Raw genomic sequence first — 18,765 nt, forward strand, 5'->3', positions numbered from 1 at the left:
TCAACCATTTACATCTAAAAAGCCTGTATGTCGCGTGGAGCTATATCTGCATTATAGCCATCACCTACTCATGAGATCATTACGCTCAGCTCCGCGTCCGCTGTTTTCGGTGGGTTTTCCACGGTTGATCTCCAGAGTTGAAGTGGCATGCTCTAGGAACTACAATGGTGTTCGGCCTGCAAGCACGATACCGGATCATGGTCTTGAAGCTGGTGGTATCAACTTCCCAGGACATGCCAAGACTGCCTCTGTGCAGAATGGGAAACTGAAGAAAGCTTTACCGAAAGACGACAGCAAAGGCACGTCATCATTTCAGCTCTTTGAGCGTAATTATCCGGACGAGATCAGACTCTTGAAGTCGTTTTTGGCAAGCAGTAAGGTTGATGTGCAACGGTTGTCTAAGAAAGACCAATCTGATCTGCTCAATAGGTTCAAGATCGTTAGTCATTTTGGCAAGCCTTCGTTGCACAGCAAGAAACCGTCCTTGCGATCAATATCTACTTTTTGCACGCTTTTGAAACAGGATCTCAGTCTATTCAGGTATTTGGCAGAGGCGCGCTTGACGGGAAGCCCTTTTGAGAAGAAAGTCCCTGAGAAGGAAGTCCCGGAGAAATTCCTACGGGATAAAGACGATTTTGCACCCCCAGTCAGCGCTGAAAGTGAAACATCATTCAAATATAACACAGAAGAAAGACTTGAGCAGCTCTTGAACAACACAGTGGCCGAGACGACTCCCAAAACACTAGCAGATGATCATGGCAATATTCTATTCAAAGATGTACTTTCCACCTCATTACCAGAAGCTTCCAAATCTCCCAGAAGCAAAGAACTTCACTTGTCTGATACCATGGAATATCTGCAGGCGCAGATTGTGCCAAAGGTCAAACGTTCGGATCTGCAGGAGGACCTTTCAGATATAAATGCAGAAAGAATAAGGGCTACCTATAAGAAGCCGATCACATCTGAGCTGGGAGCTGATGCTGGAGCTTCTTTCAGAAGTCAGGAAACCCTCGACGACTTCCAGGAGTTTCTCAAGTCAACACAGAAAGACCACGAGATCAAGAAAGAAGACCGTTTTAGACAGCAAAATGCGTTCGAGTGGAGCAGATCAAAGTCGCAGAGCTACCCTCGTCTTTTAGAAGAGGGCAATTTTTTCACCCCGAGGTGTATTCCAAAGACTTTGATTCCAATCAAAGATGTGCGGTCTGTCGGTGCATTTGCACGTGCTGACCTTTTGTTTCCAAATACACCATCTGGGAGAAAGGAGTTTCTCATTCTGGTTGGCAGGAAAAAGATTGTCACCCAGGATAACCCATTGGGAAACGACTCACTCCCGGAAGATATGTTCACCATCTTTGGAAAGATGAAGCATCCGGAGAAGTTTATGAAAAGGGTCAGCCGACTCCAGCGTAGAGGCTGGAAGCTCATTGGCGGGGGTGGACCCAAGGAGTTTTTGGTCTTTCAGAGATCTCTGGCTGTAAAGAGACGCTTATTGACTTGGGTCAAGTCTTTCGTCGTCTTCATAGGGACTGCATCGCTGTCGCTGTTCGCAGTGAGCTTCATGTTTGAATGATCATGTTCTCTCTTGTACGGCTTATCTATATACTCCTTTAAACGATTCAATCGCAATTTTCATGGATGTCACTTGCCATAAATGCAAAAAAAAACAAATGGGGCATTCTGGGAATCGAACCCAGGGCCTCTCGCACCCAAAGCGAGAATCATACCACTAGACCAAACGCCCTTTATAAAGAAGAGATGCGCATTTCCTCAATATACTGAGCCATAGATCTATTACGTGATACACGACTACTAGTCAGACTTTCGCTCTTGCTCGATCTTCACACACTTTCAAAATCCAACGATTTGAGTTGTTTGACCTCTATTCCGAGCTCTGTTGTATAGGATGGCATTGTGGGCTGATCCGAGTGTCTACATGATGCACTCAACCGAAGTATTGTTTGGCAGGTAAGAAAGAACATGGTACAAGATGGCGCAACATGGTACGTGCACTCGTGGTTCGGTATGTTTATCATGAAAAAGCTGACCGTAATTGAATGGAAACTCAACAGTTGTTCAAGCCAAATTCAGATGTATCCAAATTCCAGAAGAATTGGGCCAACAAGTTTGCAAATGTTGGCTTGCGAGGCTGACTTGCCGATTCACCCACTGACAAGTGAAACCACCACATCTGTTAATTCAAAGAAAAATTTGCAGTGCCACATTGCTCACTTCAAATCAATTCTCTTTGGGATGTTCTTCCATCCTCAAATACTCGCTACTAAGGCACGTCGTGCACCACAAGGAGTAGTCTCAATCAGCTGGGTATGGGATCTTCAAGCTCAAAATTGGGAGATTTATTGGGCGTGTGGCGCAGTGGTAGCGCAATTGCTTCGCATGCAAGAGGTCGCCGGTTCGACTCCGGCCTCGTCCATATAGATTTATTTTTTGCATTTTTATCCTCACGAGACTTTACAAAAGATAAACTTTTAATTATATTTTTAATGAGCAACTGTGACTGGTCGAGCTAGCTGAATTTGTAGAAACAGCTAACATTTCGCTGATTGCGTAATTCAGGTACCGGTATGACAACTGCACATCGCACGCACAAGTGAAAAACTTTTTGGTAGACTTCACACTTTGCTTCTTCCTCTTCCTCTACAGTATACCAAGACTTTTCCACAACACATAGCGCAATGAAGTACGTCAAATCCGACGAAACCCTGGAGATCCCAGCCGGTGTTACTGTTAACATTAAGGCCAGAGAAGTTACTGTCACTGGTCCAAGAGGCAAATTGTCGAAGAACTTGAGACACATTGACGTTACTTTCTCGAAGGTCTCCGACTCTTTGATCAAGATCACTGTCCACAACGGTGACAGAAAGCATGTTGCTACCTTGAGAACCGTCAAGTCTTTGATCGCCAACTTGATCAAGGGTGTTACCCTCGGCTTCAAGTACAAGATGAGATTCGTCTACGCCCATTTCCCAATCAACGTGAACATCATCAATGAGGACTCTAAGACCTACGTCGAGATCAGAAACTTCTTGGGTGAGAAGAGAGTTAGAAAGGTACTTGTTCAGGAAGGTACCACAGCTGAGCTTTCTGCCAACCAGAAGGATGAGTTGACCGTCTACGGTAACTCTTTGGAGAACGTTTCCCAGACCTGTGCCGATGTTCAGCAGATCTGCCGTGTCAGAAACAAGGATATCAGAAAGTTCTTGGATGGTATCTACGTTTCCGAGAAGGGTACTATTGAGGAGGAAGCTGCCTAATGGTAAAGCTGCTGTTGTTTTTTTATAGGGGGTTTATATCAACTTCGGTGTCATTCTATGATCAAAGGTGAATGGTGATCATTGTTGGCTTTTGTCAATGAAAATGGCAAATTTCATGCAAAAGTCCAACATGGCCTGTTTGCCGTCCCGCAAATCGTTACCGAGCTCGTGAAAATAAAGAGCCAACTACGATTATGCTAGTAAATGTGTCTTCTCCCAAGTAGATGTAAGAGAGTAAGTTTAGCAGTGCTATTGAATTGATATCTATTTCAATTGCAAGTCTCGATTGCCCGAGACTGCTAACAAAACTCTCTTTGCATATTTCAAAATCCGGATATTCGAATTTTCAGGTTCTCTTGATTTCTGTTTTCAAAGTTGTCTCTGGTCTACGGGTCAAACTGGCATGCGCCGGGCTTTTCTGTATGTCACCTACAGCTTTGTGTCAAATTGTCGAATTGTCAACCTCTCAATGCGTACAATTAAACCGAAGACACATTTCAGTCTATGCAACATAAAAAACTGCTGAACTCCAGCCTTCAGATTTGCTTATAAATTCAAATCTTCCAGTCTAAGAACAAAATTTTCAAGACAAAAAACATTATACAATTTCCTCCTCTAATTTCCGTCTTCTCACTAAGAACTGTGAGATATTTAACACGGCAGTAGAATTCCACCAGCCGGACTTGCGGGACTGCGTGGCCAATCAACTTTGCGAAATTCGCGATGACTATGTCCCGGAACCGTGGTCGGAACCAGCCTTTCCTAGCTGTTTGGCGGTAGTTTTCGTGCTTGAGGGCTCAAAACTGGCCAGTAAATGAGATTTACCATCCTGGGAAATATACTACTTGCTATGTCCAAAAATTCCCGTAAATTTACCCGTAATTACCGCAGTAAACCGCAATGTTGCCAACTGGTCCCGGAGTTGGCGCACGACCCCCACCAGGGAGTTCATCACCCAAAAAGGGCTCAAATTTTTGTATGGGGGACCGATGATATATCGAAGGTGTCTTGTTGGCTGCAGTCTCGAGTTCTTTCTGATCCAGCTTCAGGTTTTTTTGATTTCTTCGAATTCAACTGAACAACCCAGCAGACCTCGCCCAGCAATGTTGAGAGCTTTAAATTTCACAGCAAGGCGCCATGTCTTCAGACCGGCTTCCAGGTTCCCGCAAATGACAACAAGGTCGTTAGCTACGGGATTTGATTCGTTTCTGCAGACAAACAACGCAAATTACATAGATGAGATGTACCAGGCCTGGAAACAGGACCCCAAGTCCGTCCATGTTTCGTGGGATGCTTACTTCAAGAACATGGACAATGCCAGCATCAGTCCTGCCAGCGCCTTTGTTGCTCCCCCAACACTGGTTCCCCAGCCAGCTGGAGGAATCCCACAATTGACCCAGACTCCCCCAGGGATGAACGAGGACGTTTTGACTCACATGAAGGCTCAGCTTCTGGTCCGTGCATACCAAGTCAGAGGTCACTTGAAGGCCCATATAGATCCTTTGGGAATCTCCTATGGTGACGACAAGTCTAAGCCTTTGCCCAAAGAGCTCTCTTTGGAGTACTACGGATTCACCGAGGCTGACCTTGGCAGAGAGCTCACTCTTGGTCCGGGAATTTTGCCCCGTTTTGCTATTAACGGCAAGACCACAATGACCTTGAAGGAAATCATCGACACCTGCGAGAAGATCTACTGCTCCACATACGGTATTGAGTATGTCCACATTCCTTCCAGAGAGAAATGTGACTGGCTCAGAGAGAGAATCGAGATCCCACAACCTTACCAGTTCTCGGTTGACCAAAAAAGACAGATTTTGGACAGAGTTATCTGGTCTTGTTCTTTCGAGAACTTCCTGTCCACCAAGTTTCCAAACGACAAGAGATTTGGTATGGAAGGTGCTGAGTCCGTTGTTCCTGGTATGAAGTCTTTGATCGACACCTCTGTTGATCTCGGTATTGAAGATATCATCATCGGTATGCCACATCGTGGTAGATTGAACATGCTTTCGAACGTTGTTAGAAAGCCAAATGAGTCTATCTTCTCCGAGTTCACTGGTTCCAAAGAGTTTGACGAAGGTTCTGGTGATGTCAAGTACCATTTGGGTATGAACTACGTTCGTCCAACAACTTCCGGTAAGACTGTCAACCTTTCGTTGGTTGCCAACCCATCCCATTTGGAGGCTGAGGACCCTGTCGTTCTCGGTAGAGCTCGTGCTGTTCAGCACTACAAGAACGACGTCGGTGAGTTCAAGAAGGCCATGGGTATCCTTTTGCACGGTGATGCTGCTTTCGCAGCCCAAGGTGTTGTCTACGAGACCATGGGTTTCTCACATCTGCCAGCATACTCCACTGGTGGTACCGTCCACGTGATTGTGAATAACCAGATTGGTTTCACCACTGATCCAAGGTTTGCGCGTTCCACTCCATACCCATCGGATATTGCCAAGTCTATAGAGGCACCTATCTTCCACGTGAATGCTGATGACGTCGAAAGCGTTATCTACATGTTCAACCTCGCTGCCGAGTGGAGGGCTACTTTCCACTCTGATGTCATTCTCGATGTTGTGGGATACCGTAAATACGGTCACAATGAGACTGACCAGCCATCTTTCACCCAGCCTCTGATGTACCAGAAGATTGCTGAGAAGAAGCAGGTTTTGGATATCTACGTTGAAAAGCTTCTGGAAGAGGGTTCCTTCACCAAGGAGGACATTGACGAGCACAAGAAATGGGTTTGGGACACATTGGAGGAGTCTTTTGGCAAATCCAAGGAGTATAAGCCAACCTCCAGAGAGTGGTTGACTACTCCATGGGAAGGCTTTAAGTCGCCAAAGGAGTTGGCCACCGAGGTTTTGCCTCATCTTCCAACTGCCATTGACGTTGACACTGCTAAGCACATTGGTAAGTCCATTTCTTCATGGCCCGAGAACTTCGAGGTGCACCGTAACCTCAAGCGTATTTTGGGCGCCAGATGGAAGGCTATCGATTCTGGTTCTGGAATCGACATGTCCACCGGTGAGGCTCTTGCTTTTGGTTCGTTGGCTATGGAAGGTTACCACGTTAGAGTCTCCGGACAAGATGTTGAGAGAGGTACTTTCTCGCAACGTCACGCTGTTTTGCACGACCAACAGTCTGAGGCCACTTACACTCCTCTGAAAAACCTTTCCACGGAACAGGGTGCTTTTGACATCTCCAACTCTTCCCTTTCTGAGTATGGTGTCATGGGTTTCGAATACGGATACTCTTTGACTTCGCCAGATGCCTTGGTCATGTGGGAGGCCCAATTCGGAGACTTTGCCAACACTGCCCAGGTCATTGTTGACCAGTTCATTAGTGCTGGTGAGTCTAAGTGGAAGCAACGTTCCGGCCTTGTTTTGTCTCTGCCTCATGGTTACGACGGTCAAGGTCCTGAACATTCCTCGGGCCGTTTGGAAAGATACCTGCTGCTCTGTAACGAGGATCCAAGATTCTTCCCATCTCCAGAGAAGTTGGACCGTCAACACCAGGACTGTAATATGCAAGTCGCCTACCCATCCACTCCAGCCTCCATATTTCATCTCTTGAGACGTCAAATGCACCGTCAATTCAGAAAGCCTTTGATTATGTTCTTCTCCAAGTCTTTGCTGCGTCACCCATTGGCTAGATCCAGCTTGGATGAGTTTGTCGGTGATTCGCACTTCCAATGGATCATCGAGGATGTTGAGCTCGGAAAGTCAATCAACGAGAGGGAGGGAATCGAGCGCCTTGTCCTGTGTTCCGGTCAAGTTTACACTGCCTTGCACAAGAAGCGTGCCTCGCTGGAAGACAAGACTACTGCTTTCATCAAGGTGGAACAACTGCACCCATTCCCATTCGAACAGCTGCGCGAATCGTTCAACTCTTTCCCTAACCTGAAGGACATTGTTTGGTGCCAGGAAGAGCCATTGAACATGGGTGCTTTCTCTTATGTTCAACCAAGAATCTCCACTGTCCTGAAACAAACAGACAACTACAAGGATGCCGACTTTAGATATGCTGGTCGTGACCCATCTGCCTCGGTTGCTGCTGGTTCTAAGAGCATGCATTTGGCTGAGGAGGATGCTTTCCTTAACGATGTTTTCCAATCCTGATCACATCCACACTACATACGTGAGTTTTTATAAAGTCAAGAATGATCATGAAGTATATTCATATATGAGAGAGTTGGGATCTTGAAGTAGATATGACCTGGTTGGTCCACAGTTCCAAAAGGTAGTAAGCCTGGGAGATGTAGAGGTCTCAAGCAGGGCACCAAAATCTCTAACAACTTTGAAAAATCATGAGTTCAGTATGATAACATCAAGAGGTGGTGAACGACAGAAAATATCATACAAGTGTTCTCAGAAGCTTCTACAGTTTGTTATTAGGTGGAAATGTAGTGAGGTAAAGGAGGCGATCCCAAGAACCAGGTAAGGAATCAAAAGCCAATACGCATCACACGATCCAAACCTCCAGGATGCAATCGAAGTATCAAATCAAAAGAATCAGACGTTTGGCTTTATCTTCTCCATAATTAGAACCCATAATTCGATGGAACGAACAGAATATGAGGCAGAAACAGGAGTGTTATTAGATTGAAGATTAGAACGAGTCTAACCACGAGGATAAGGAAGGTTACCCAAACAATGGCACTCAGCACAGCTCATGTGGATTTCTCATGCGATATCCCAATGACCTATATGATTGCCTCTGAGTGACTAAACTCCCTGTATCATGCAAATCTGTGCAGATTCATAAGAAGAGAAAAGGGAAAAGAGGGAAAGAGAAAGAATTGTCGGTGTGAAAAAAAAAATTACTGTGTATGAGTAGTGTGTTTGCCAAGTCTGTTGCGGCGCGCTCCGGTGTCTCAAACAGATTATTATCACCAACAGAATTAGGTGTTCGCAAATGCGTTATGCCAGCCGCAATAAATTAATTGATATAGGTATTTTTATTGGACTCCATCACTTGATACCATCCTGATTGCAGGCATTTATTTCTCCAGGACGGCAATTCAATGGAGTTGCTTGCCCCATTATGGTTTGCCGTTTCCTCGATAGCATGGCTGCTATCGTTCCTACACTTTTTGTTTCTTCAGCCAGCCATCACATCTATTGCAGTACTGAGTCATGGTCTTATGATGCCTGTGAAGACGACCATGCGAATTTTTGGTTTCACGCCGGTGTCTTTCGATGGAGATAGCTGGGACCTCATTAAAGCACTCTATCTTTTTATCAACGTTTCAATCATTTTTGGGATTGTCCTCGGTCTTTTTGCTGGGCTTTTGATGGTGGCTACCCGGTTAGTATTGAACTTCAAAAATATCCCGTTGATACCGGTGCGCAAAACCGTCTATGCGATTTTGGATGCTGTTGGAGTGATCAGTATTGTGAAAGTCGTGGTTAGATGGTTCCACGATGAAGAGAAGAAAGTTGAGCATGGAGTACAGAAATTTGGGCTAGAAAGCTTTATTATTGAACGGAGGTCCCAGATATCTGTGCCAGGGCCGATGCCTGCCAAATCTTCCACTAAAATGATGGATAACGAGGACGTGATATACGAAGATGATGATGGATACAGCTACAGATACGACGACACGGTGTTGTCTGTTCCTGAAACTCTGTTCACAAAAATTTCAGAGGACACCCAGGCCACCAGCGATGACATGGACGAGAAATCTAGTCTTGGTGGGATTCCTGAGGAGGATGAAGACGAGAGCTGAAGGAGGGTTGATGGTGACATAGAAAACAAAAGCAAAGCGGATGACGATCTCTGAATGAGACTTACTTGCTGAGATGAAGCTCGGGATCAACTAACTTGTCATCGGGTAAATCCAGACTTATCACCCTCTCTATCAGAGAGCACAGATTTGTATAAACCCCCAAGTCATAGCCCGCTTTGGCGCACCCGTTTTGGTAAATTTCCAAAACTCTTCATGTAACGAGCAACGAATAATGAAAATCACTTAATTGGGTAATTTTTGGACAAATCCCTGTAAAGTTCGAACATATCAGTTACAGCCAAAAGGCTGCTGGTCCGAAACCTTAATTAGCCAACCCCGCCAAAAGTGACAGATCTAACTTTCAGGGAGTAGAGTAAATAACCAAACTTCGCTAACCCTGTTGTTGTTTGTTGTTCTTGATCTGGAAGACACTATCGGTTCTATCTCTTGAAAAGTGGTTTTACTGAGGTATGATTAACATGTTTGTGGTGGACGGAGAGCCGGTACTGCTGATCCCAGTGAGCATGGTGGTTACGTTTGGAGAGAGGTTCCCGCTTGAGTCCAGGACTCGAACCTTGAAATCTCGTCGTGAAAGGAGCAGCAGCCGCAAAGGATGGAGTTTAGAATTCAGCCGTGGCCAGAGAATGCTTCTTGCAAAGGAGATCCAGAAACTTGATAAGCTAAAGGGTTCTACTGAGAGACTCCACGAAGAGATCAAGATCAACTTCGTCGAGTATTTCCGAAACCGGAATCTGGTTCCGATCTCAGGAAAATTCAATGCCAACAATATCACCCAGGAATTGAATCTGTTAGAGAGGTCTCCAAGATGCTGTCAGGTATTGGTGCAAATGCAGGAGTCTGCAAGTCGAATTCTCGTGCGGATCAAGATGACATTCTACAGGATCGACGATCGCATGAAAAGCAGGACGCATTTGAAGGCAGTGGTGATGCGGGTATTCGAAGACAAGAACTACATTTTTTCTTCCTTCAAAACCGGCCTGGTACTGGAGAAGATGGAGATCACGACGGTAGGGTGAAAAATCACTGCTTGTTTAGTAGTTTCAAATTCAATTCCTCGATGTCACGATCCGCGTACAATTGCCTTATTCGGCCATTTGAAACCTAAGTAGTGCGCCTCCCATGCCCTTTTTGGGCTCCGGCAAGCAACGGCTCTGAACAGAAACCAATTCCGTGGCTTTTTTTGGCCCGGTCGGCTCGTTCTGTGCAATGTAACCTCTGTGGCCGGGGTGTTTGGCCCTGAAAATCTTCGAGATCTTCCAAATTTGTCCGAATCCCCCCGGCACTGAGCATCACTCCAACGCGCCACACTGTGTACTCTGACGTCTCCTAACTCAGTTTAGCCGTCACAGCATTTGCTACCACTGCCCCAACTCAGCCAACGCCACCGAATTTTAATTCAGTATACTGATTTAGAGTGACTATCTGCTAGAATATTCCACACATTTAAATATCACGCGTAAACTTGCCGATTCACCTGACTTGGTCACACTCTTTTGCACGGTCTACCGCTTCTGCTAATCTAGCTGTGTGTCACTTTGTGTGGCAGTGTCAGTGGCAGAGCAGAGGGCAGAGGGCTGTGTGGCCTTGTCTATCTTTTTTTTCTGGCACCGCCCTTCTGTCTATTTTTTTCCCACCACTTCCAAACCACAAGAGAAAAACAACTCCAATTACTGCCGCTGTCTCGAACGTTACACCATCAAAGGCCTGTGAACTTTTTACTTGCCGAGAAGAAACTCGTTCGAAGAACGTGAAGTTTGTTTTTCAAAGCCTGCACTTTTACACGGTGTTAGGCTTGCTGTCTATACTGGTGTTTGTGCCTTTCTTTGCTGGTTTTTTTGTGTGAAGTCGTGTGGATTTACTCGGAGTCTTTCTAAGTACTAGTGTTAAGGATGGGGGAAAATACCGTGGCTCAGAGACCTAGAAAGTCCACCATCTCTAAGATAGGCCGTCTGTTTGGAGTGGACCATAAGGAGACTCCCTCCGACTCGTCCTCGCCTCTGCAGCATGCCAGTTCTAGCAACAGTTCCACCACCTCGCTGGTTCTTGATGTCAAATCGAGATCGCCTCGAGAATCGCCGCTGTTGAGGCCCTCGACCCCAACTGGATCTGCGAAGCCATCAAGGCAGCCTTCCTTTAGAAAGCCCAACGGCAATGCTGCCTCAGCCGAGAGAAAGCCTTCGCCTTCTACGACCAATATAGCTGCCATGAACCTGCTCAGTTTGAAGGGTTCTCCGGCCATAAATGGCATCCAGGCTCCTTCGCATGTGCCCTCTCTGCACATAGATACCCCATCACAGTCCACAGCATCGCTCTCAAGATCAAGCTCAGTGATCTCCACTAACAAGATGGGCAGTCCGGTGATGCAACTGCGGTTTTTGATGAAAGAAGATGGCTCCCACGAGCACCATCTTAAGCACGCAAAGAGACAGGAAAAGCTGGGGAACATGCTGAAGGACCTCTTGGGAGCCAAGAAATTGCGGAGTGAGGCCATTTCAGCTGTTCCTAATCTCCTCTCTTCTGTTATCCCCGAGGAAGGAGGGACCCCGGTCCATAAGCCCCCAACTTTGATCTCTGGTCTGATCGGTCAGGTCAAAAGAGGTGATATCACGGCTTATCCTAATGGACAGCCCGTCTTCCTAACTCAGGTAGCTGCTCCTGATATGACGACACTGCAGAGTACGTCTTCAGACTCGCGCTCGTTCGTGGACAAGTACGGAAGGTGTCAGGAAGTGATTGGGCGTGGTGCCTTCGGCGTGGTAAGAATATCCCACAAGAAGATACAAGGAACTGAGAAGCTATATGCTGTGAAGGAGTTCAGAAGAAAGCCCCAGGAAACCGACAAGAAGTACTCGCGGAGACTCACTTCAGAGTTCTGCATCTCCTCGTCGCTGCAGCACGTGAACATCATCCATACTTTGGACCTTTTGCAGGACGCAAAGGGCGATTACTGTGAAGTGATGGAGTTCTGTGAAGGAGGTGATCTGTATTCCTTGATCATTGCCAGCGGGAAGCTCGAATATGCGGAAGCAGACTGCTTTTTCAAGCAGATTCTGAGAGGTGTCAACTACATGCACGAGATGGGAGTTGCACACAGGGATTTGAAACCAGAAAACATTTTGCTGACATCCAGCGGAAACATCAAGATCACAGATTTCGGTAACGGTGAATGTTTCAAGATGGCCTGGGAAGATGATATTCAGCTCAGTGGAGGCATATGTGGATCGTCCCCTTATATCGCGCCTGAGGAGTACACCACGCCTCAGTTTGACCCCAGACCAGTGGATGTCTGGGCCTGTGGTGTGATTTACATGGCAATGCGTACAGGAAGACAATTGTGGAAGCTCGCCAATGTTGAAGACGAGTTTTATGCAGGTTATCTGCAGAAGCGCAAGGACGCTAAGGGCTACGAACCAATCGAGCTTTTGAAGAGAGCGCGGTGTAGAAACGTGATATACTCGATTTTGGATCCAGTTCCAGCGAGAAGAATCACAGCGCTGCAAATTCTGAACAGCGAGTGGGTGAGGGAGATTAAGGTGTGTGAGTCTGGTGAGGCTGGAAAGGAGTTGGAGTGAAGGAGGAAAAATAAGTAGTGTACAGTAGTAATGATTAGGGAACGAAGAATGCATAAGAGAATGATGATGAGCTGGTTAATGGCATTTTGAGAGAGAAAAGAACTAGGCACGAGGCCTATAATGAGAGGGTAAGAAGCATATTAAGGGACAATGAAAAACGCATGCAAAGAAGCATATAAGGAAGCATATGAAGGTGGACTTTTGGAGATAGACACGAATTAGTGTGGAACGAGGATTATCGGATTCCGCAAGGATCTTGCATTGAAAAATGAAATGATGGATATATATTTGAACATAATTGGATATTTAAGATAGGTATTGGGAATGGAAATTGGACCCGTGTTAATGAATAGTGATGACCATTAAGTTTCGGTCTTTCAAGGCTGGCAGGTACGAATACGAGATACCCTTTTGGGTAGCCAAGAATATCTCCAGTATCGCTCTGCGAGTACATTTATATACTCCTAAAAACGTGGTGATTAGTGTGAACAAGTCTCTCTCTTTTTCATCTCATTTCAATGTATACTCTTCGCGATCTGATCGAGTTCTCATACGCCTCGGGTTGCCTTCTTTATCTCTCTCAGTCAGAATCACGTGACGTCCAAACCGACAAGCATCGAATCCTTTTCCCCTGAGACTTGGTCACTGAAGCTGATTATAAATTCGCTCTTGACGTCCTTTTTCAACACTGACTCTATTGTTTCAATTGAGGCGATAATTCGGTTTATTAGCGTCTCTTTTCGTTGGATTGTTCGGTAATATTTCGATTGGTGTGCAATCATGTCCTGGGATGGGTTCAAGAAGGCGTTGAACAGAACCGCCAATTCTGTGAGTATTTTTTGGTTGTGAGATGAGGGTTTGAGTTGCGCGGTTAACGCGGTTATGGGAATTGGCATGATAATTATGGCATTCGAGTTCTGACAACCATACCACAATTGATGGGGGTTCTTATACTGTCTGAAATACAGAAATCATTTACCAAAGACTCAGCCACTTGACATTAGCTTATTCATGCTCCAGATTCAAACTCAATCACCTCATTCAATCAGGTTTATCAGAAACAACTCTAACCTCTTTAGGTTGTTGTGAAGTCCGCCGATAAGGTCTTGGACAAGGATTATGATGTTGAAGAAAGAAGATACAAGACGTAAGTATATTGTCGTATCTCTGGCAACGAACTGCTGCTAACCTCTCTTTAGACTCGAAAAGTCGGGCCAAGCACTTGAGAAAGAAACCAAGGGATACCTCGATTCTATCCGTGCTGTTACCGCTTCTCAAAGTGCAATTGCTGAAGTTATTTCCAACCTTTATGAAGACAACCAAAACAACGGCGCTTATAACAACCTAGGGGGCTACTATCTTCAGGTCATTCAAGAGTTCGACCAGGAGACTGTCAAGCAGCTTGATGGCCCTTTCAGAGAGACTGTTCTTGACCCAATCGGCAAGTTTTGTCAGTACTTTGACGAAATTGCCGAGGCGATAAAGAAAAGAGCTCACAAGAAGGTCGATTACGAACAGGCTAAATCAAAGGTCAGAAGGCTGATCGACAAGCCTGCTAAAGACGCCTCCAAGTTGCCTCGTGCTGAAACAGAGCTTGCCCGTGCTAAGGGTATTTTTGATGATTTAAACAACCAATTGAAGGCGGAACTACCACAGCTGGTTGACATAAGAGTGCCATATTTCGATCCTTCTTTCGAGGCCCTTGTGAAAATCCAACTGAAATTTTGCTCTGAAGGTTATGCCAGAATCGCACAGGTACAACAGTACCTTGACCAGACTTCCAGAGATGAATATGCCAATGGTGTCCTTGATAACAAGGCTGCAGACTTAATTGGCCAGATGAACAGGCTTAACATTTGTGCTCTTGGTTTCAAATGAGCGACTATTTAGAGATTCAACTACGCGCAACAAGTACTTAGCTAGGCGACTGAGTTACGTCTATGATCAACCATGTGTCACAACATATCCCGTCCAACGGATCCTTTCTCAAGATAATTGTAGATATTCAATGTAACACGATTGTGGAGATCTCTCTATAGATTTTTTTACCCGAAAAGGCTAGGTGACATCACCCTTTTGGCGTATGCATGTGTGCGGCGTGGTTACCCGACCCAGAAAGCCATTTCTCAGGTTAGAAGCATCACCAGTCCTTAAGGCCCTGTCACAATTGAACCATCTGATGAACACTTCCCACACCAAAGCGTTGTTTCTTCCTTGTGTATTACGTCAATTTGTTCGCGGTCACGCGGCTCCTTGTATCCCGACAATTTTATTTTTTTTCTTACATCTTCCACCTGGTTTTGCAGCCCCTCTACATATCATACATCATTTCCGAACAAGCTTCACTCTTTGCACCACCTTGTTTGCTTGAACAATGGATTCAAACTTGGATTTAACAGGTCTTTTCCGTCAATACCAAGGCAAATTGTTGTCTTGGTACACATCTTTGGTGCTGCTCATAACCAGACAACAATCGAAGTTCATACTGTGGCCAGCCTCGATAGTCTTTGTGATATCCTATCCTGCGCTTTACTCGTTCGTGTCGCAGATACCGCACTCCTCAACCGCGTCTACATCTAACCTTGTCGATGTGTTAGCTTTGAATAACTCGACTGACTTTGGGTTCGAATCGAGACAGGTGTGGATACAGCCGAGCCTCGAAACGATACCGCAGGAGGGATACGCCCTAACAAAGAAGTTTCTGATGGATTCTCTCGAAGTTCAAACAAGTCTACTGGAAGGCATAGATCTTAACCAGGGGCTGTTGCATAGTGTCTTTGAATTCTGGAATAATGACCTAGATGTGTTGAACAGCAGTCAGAACCTTCTAAGAACTGTCCAAAAACACGATAACTCGCACCTCGAGCATGACGGGATCCTCGCTGGGATAGTGCGGGTTGATGGTGTTGTTATCAGTGCTGAAGCTCTTAAAATATCGTTGATATTTGAGAAAGGATCCAAGATAGGATCCCAATGGGATGAAAACGTCTCCAAATTTCAATCTCAAAAGTTCACGTTGCTGACGCCCAGTTCCTCTTCCAATCGTATTTACGAGTTCAAGTACATACCGTTTGCATATTTCGGGTTCACGCTTTGCAACATTTCCTATCTTCTTGTGATAATTTATGTGGTCATGTCCATTTCGAACGTCCAGTCGGTCAAATCCAGAGTTGGTTTACTTGTGGCTTTTGTCGTGGAGATAGCACTTTCACTGCTTTCTTCAGCAACAATTACATCCTATTTTTTTACAGAATTGGATCTAATGGAGGTTCCGATGCAGATATTGGCTTTTGTGGTCATAATTGTTGGATTGGAGAACATGTTTCGTCTGATCAATGCTGTTTCCCAGACCTCGGAAGATCTGCCCATGAACAGGAGATTTGTGGATGCCTTCATCACGCAGAGCTATCTCTCCACTATAATTGTAGTGGTGGATGCTTTTCTTCTCCTGGGTCTGGTGCCTTTGTTTATAGGAGCTGGAAAGTCGACACTGCAATTCTGTCTCTTTGCCTCTCTCGCTATCCTTATTGACCACTTCATGCACTTGACTTACTTCACGAGTGTACTGTACATAGACATGAGGAGGATGGAGTTGGAGGACCTGATTCAAGAGCAAAGTAACCACAAACCTCCCAAGACTTTGCTCCAGAGATCGAAATTGGATTCGGTCAAGCGTGCGATGGAAACCTACATAGGGAGGGCCCAGCTTCCTTTAACTACGACGGTGACAGGTTCTGTTGTTTGCGCGCTGTTTTTGCTTTTTGCCAATATTACCTGGATGGGACGTGAGGTGGTGGATTCGTCTTCTGTTAATTTGATCCCCTCGGGATTCCAGTATGCTTTTGAGGATACCACGAAGAAAATCCCATGCACCACACGTTATGTGCCGTATTTTCTGTCTAAGAAAGCACATGCGTACGAAATGCTCAAGTTTTTCGATAGGAAAACAATAGCGCTATCCGTCTCTGAACCGGTGGTAATTGCTTACTCAAGTTCTCTGAGCGGCTCTGTTGCATTTGACTTATCAACAGTCTACAATTACGATATCTACTATGTTCTGGAGTTTGCCGCGTGTTTGATTTTTATCCTGTCCACTGCAGTCATCATCATGAAGTACTCTTTGGATAAGAAAGACATCAGTCAACTCCAAGAAGATCAGGAGGAGGAGGGAGTTCTAGATTCCAATGGAAGGGCATGTTTTCAAAGTAAGGAGCTTACCCGTGGTCATTTCCTCGATATAGTGAGGATTTCCACCTCTTCGTGTCCTTTCGTGGTGACTGTGGGGATGGACCACAAAGTTTTGGTTTGGTCCCCACTAAGCTTGCCACTGCCCATGCCCTCTCAATTGCCTGTTAGTGGTAAGCTTTTGCCCATAATCGATGTTATTCTCTCGAATTCAGGTGGTTTCATTGTTATAGTGAGCAAATCGGGAGTTCTAAAGTGCTGGTCGAGACTCACTATGTCCTGGATTTGGACCATTCAGATTGACGCATTAAAGAACGGGCGAGCATTGGAGTATTTCTTCAGAAAGAGAACCAAATCGTCGGTTGGGTCGAGAAGATTGCGAGTTTCCAGGCCTTCGAGGCTGTCTACAGTTGAGTCCAACGAAACTATCAACGAGACTACAAAAGAGGCAGACACTCAGAAGGCGCTTTCTCCTCAAAGACAATCCAGGAGCATAGACACTAACAGCATGATCCAGCAAATAAGGTCCATGTCTATTGATTCTGCTTACGATAGAAGCAACAACCTGAAAGCGCTAAGCGAGAATACAAAGAAGGACTTCATCACTGTGCTTCCAGACGGAACGATCTACGTGATCTCTTGCGAGGATGGATCTGTTACAAAATTTGATGCCTCATCCCAACCACTGGTTTGTGCCAAAAAACTGATATCTCCAAGGGTTAATGACAGACTAGTATGTCTGACGGCTGATGGAACACTGGTTGTAGGCACCGTTATCAACAACAAGTGGAAAATCAGAAAAGTACATATCCAAAAAGAGAGCTACAATTCTGGTAAGAGTCTCACCACACCTGCAACTCTGTCTAGAACATCTTCTATGGATTACCAATCATATTCGCAGTTTCAGGCTTTCAAGCATACTGCTCCCAGTCTCGACTCAACAACTCCACCATCAGTTGAGAAAAAGGACTATTCTTCTGCGGAGATCGCAACTGTGCCATTTGTGGGGATGGTCGTATGTGCTCATGGGACTAAAGCTGATCTCATTGACGTTCAAACAGGCACTTTGATGAAAACTTTTGAAATTTCCGAGTTCAAGAAAGGGACCTTCAACGTCTTCCATCCGGATCCATACCATTGCAGATTCTGTGGATGTGCGTCCGTTTCGTCGTTCTCGTTAGCATACATTGAGAAGGATTCAAAAACGTTGGTATTGCACACGTTCTCGATCGATAACCGTGCCAAGAACAATATCTGCCTACGTGTGGAACGTGATCCTAGAGAAACACGTTGTCTTGGTTTCGATTCTGTTTCGGAACACCAGTATTGTTCCAGCAATGTGGAAGGCTGGTGTACCACTGATCTCAACATGTTGATTGGAGTTAGAAAGAAGAACGTCGAGGATATACCCAGCACAAGAGAGGCTGGTCTCAGGAATAGGAAGTTGCACCGCTCATCGTCAACCAAAATTCCCTCCCTCAGTGATATCTGGGAGGGTTGGACATTATCTGCAACAGGAAAGACCAGAACTTTCGAGATTCCCAACGGCACAGACCAAGGGCTTTTGATCAAATCTATTGGTCCAGTTGCCAAATTTGGTCACAAGTCGATCATTTGCTCATTTGGAAACGTCATGAAGATCCTTTATCTGGGTAACGATAATCTCATAGAAGAAGGAGATTTGGATAAAGAGGGAATATCTGGTCTTTCCAGTAATGAGAACTCCACTGCCCTTTCATTTATCAACAGACGTCGCAAGATGACTCTCAAAAAGTACAATCTGACTCACTCTACAAAGTTCAATGACCCGCTTGACGCTGATTGAAAGCCAACAAAATTACAGATATACGAGCTTTTGTATTCTGTGACTATCGATTCAATTCTGCCAATTGTTTATATTATAAATTTATTATTCCTTATTGTTAATATTGAACTGTAGATGGTGACTAGAATGGCAATGTGCGGCTACATTTCTGAGAAAACACTACTGTAG

At 45.3% G+C, this 18,765-nt stretch overlaps 9 protein-coding genes across 9 annotated transcripts; 8 read left to right on the plus strand and 1 right to left on the minus strand.

Moving 5' to 3' along the window:
* Window positions 1-70: 70 nt before the first annotated feature.
* On the plus strand, window positions 71-1,573 carry KUCA_T00004436001 (uncharacterized protein; the record flags this gene model as incomplete). The annotated part of the gene is made up of 1 exon (XM_022601171.1): window positions 71-1,573. The coding sequence occupies one exon, from the start codon at window positions 71-73 to the stop codon at window positions 1,571-1,573; it is 1,503 nt and encodes a 500-aa protein (XP_022460444.1).
* A 1,123-nt stretch (window positions 1,574-2,696) lies between these two features.
* On the plus strand, window positions 2,697-3,275 carry KUCA_T00004438001 (uncharacterized protein; the record flags this gene model as incomplete). The annotated part of the gene is made up of 1 exon (XM_022601172.1): window positions 2,697-3,275. One exon carries the CDS (start codon window positions 2,697-2,699, stop codon window positions 3,273-3,275), a length of 579 nt encoding a protein of 192 aa, XP_022460445.1.
* Window positions 3,276-4,264: 989 nt separating this feature from the next.
* KUCA_T00004439001 (uncharacterized protein) lies at window positions 4,265-7,384 on the plus strand (the record flags this gene model as incomplete). The annotated part of the gene is made up of 1 exon (XM_022601173.1): window positions 4,265-7,384. One exon carries the CDS (start codon window positions 4,265-4,267, stop codon window positions 7,382-7,384), a length of 3,120 nt encoding a protein of 1,039 aa, XP_022460446.1.
* Window positions 7,385-8,289: 905 nt separating this feature from the next.
* Window positions 8,290-8,994, plus strand: KUCA_T00004440001 (uncharacterized protein; the record flags this gene model as incomplete). Its single annotated transcript, XM_022601175.1, has 1 exon — window positions 8,290-8,994. One exon carries the CDS (start codon window positions 8,290-8,292, stop codon window positions 8,992-8,994), a length of 705 nt encoding a protein of 234 aa, XP_022460447.1.
* Window positions 8,995-9,464: 470 nt separating this feature from the next.
* Window positions 9,465-10,031, plus strand: KUCA_T00004441001 (uncharacterized protein; the record flags this gene model as incomplete). The annotated part of the gene is made up of 1 exon (XM_022601176.1): window positions 9,465-10,031. One exon carries the CDS (start codon window positions 9,465-9,467, stop codon window positions 10,029-10,031), a length of 567 nt encoding a protein of 188 aa, XP_022460448.1.
* Window positions 10,032-10,904: 873 nt separating this feature from the next.
* KUCA_T00004442001 (uncharacterized protein) lies at window positions 10,905-12,587 on the plus strand (the record flags this gene model as incomplete). The annotated part of the gene is made up of 1 exon (XM_022601177.1): window positions 10,905-12,587. The coding sequence occupies one exon, from the start codon at window positions 10,905-10,907 to the stop codon at window positions 12,585-12,587; it is 1,683 nt and encodes a 560-aa protein (XP_022460449.1).
* Window positions 12,588-13,177: 590 nt separating this feature from the next.
* Window positions 13,178-13,483, minus strand: KUCA_T00004443001 (uncharacterized protein; the record flags this gene model as incomplete). Its single annotated transcript, XM_022601178.1, has 1 exon — window positions 13,178-13,483. One exon carries the CDS (start codon window positions 13,481-13,483, stop codon window positions 13,178-13,180), a length of 306 nt encoding a protein of 101 aa, XP_022460450.1.
* Window positions 13,484-13,709: 226 nt separating this feature from the next.
* KUCA_T00004444001 (uncharacterized protein) lies at window positions 13,710-14,465 on the plus strand (the record flags this gene model as incomplete). Its single annotated transcript, XM_022601179.1, has 2 exons — window positions 13,710-13,734; window positions 13,807-14,465. The coding sequence occupies 2 exons, from the start codon at window positions 13,710-13,712 to the stop codon at window positions 14,463-14,465; spliced, it is 684 nt and encodes a 227-aa protein (XP_022460451.1).
* A 496-nt stretch (window positions 14,466-14,961) lies between these two features.
* On the plus strand, window positions 14,962-18,597 carry KUCA_T00004445001 (uncharacterized protein; the record flags this gene model as incomplete). Its single annotated transcript, XM_022601180.1, has 1 exon — window positions 14,962-18,597. One exon carries the CDS (start codon window positions 14,962-14,964, stop codon window positions 18,595-18,597), a length of 3,636 nt encoding a protein of 1,211 aa, XP_022460452.1.
* Between the last annotated feature and the right edge of the window lie 168 nt (window positions 18,598-18,765).

Source organism: Kuraishia capsulata, genomic scaffold, assembly GCF_000576695.1.
Source record: "Kuraishia capsulata CBS 1993 genomic scaffold, Kuraishia_capsulata_scaffold_5, whole genome shotgun sequence".
NCBI lineage: Eukaryota > Fungi > Ascomycota > Pichiomycetes > Pichiales > Pichiaceae > Kuraishia > Kuraishia capsulata.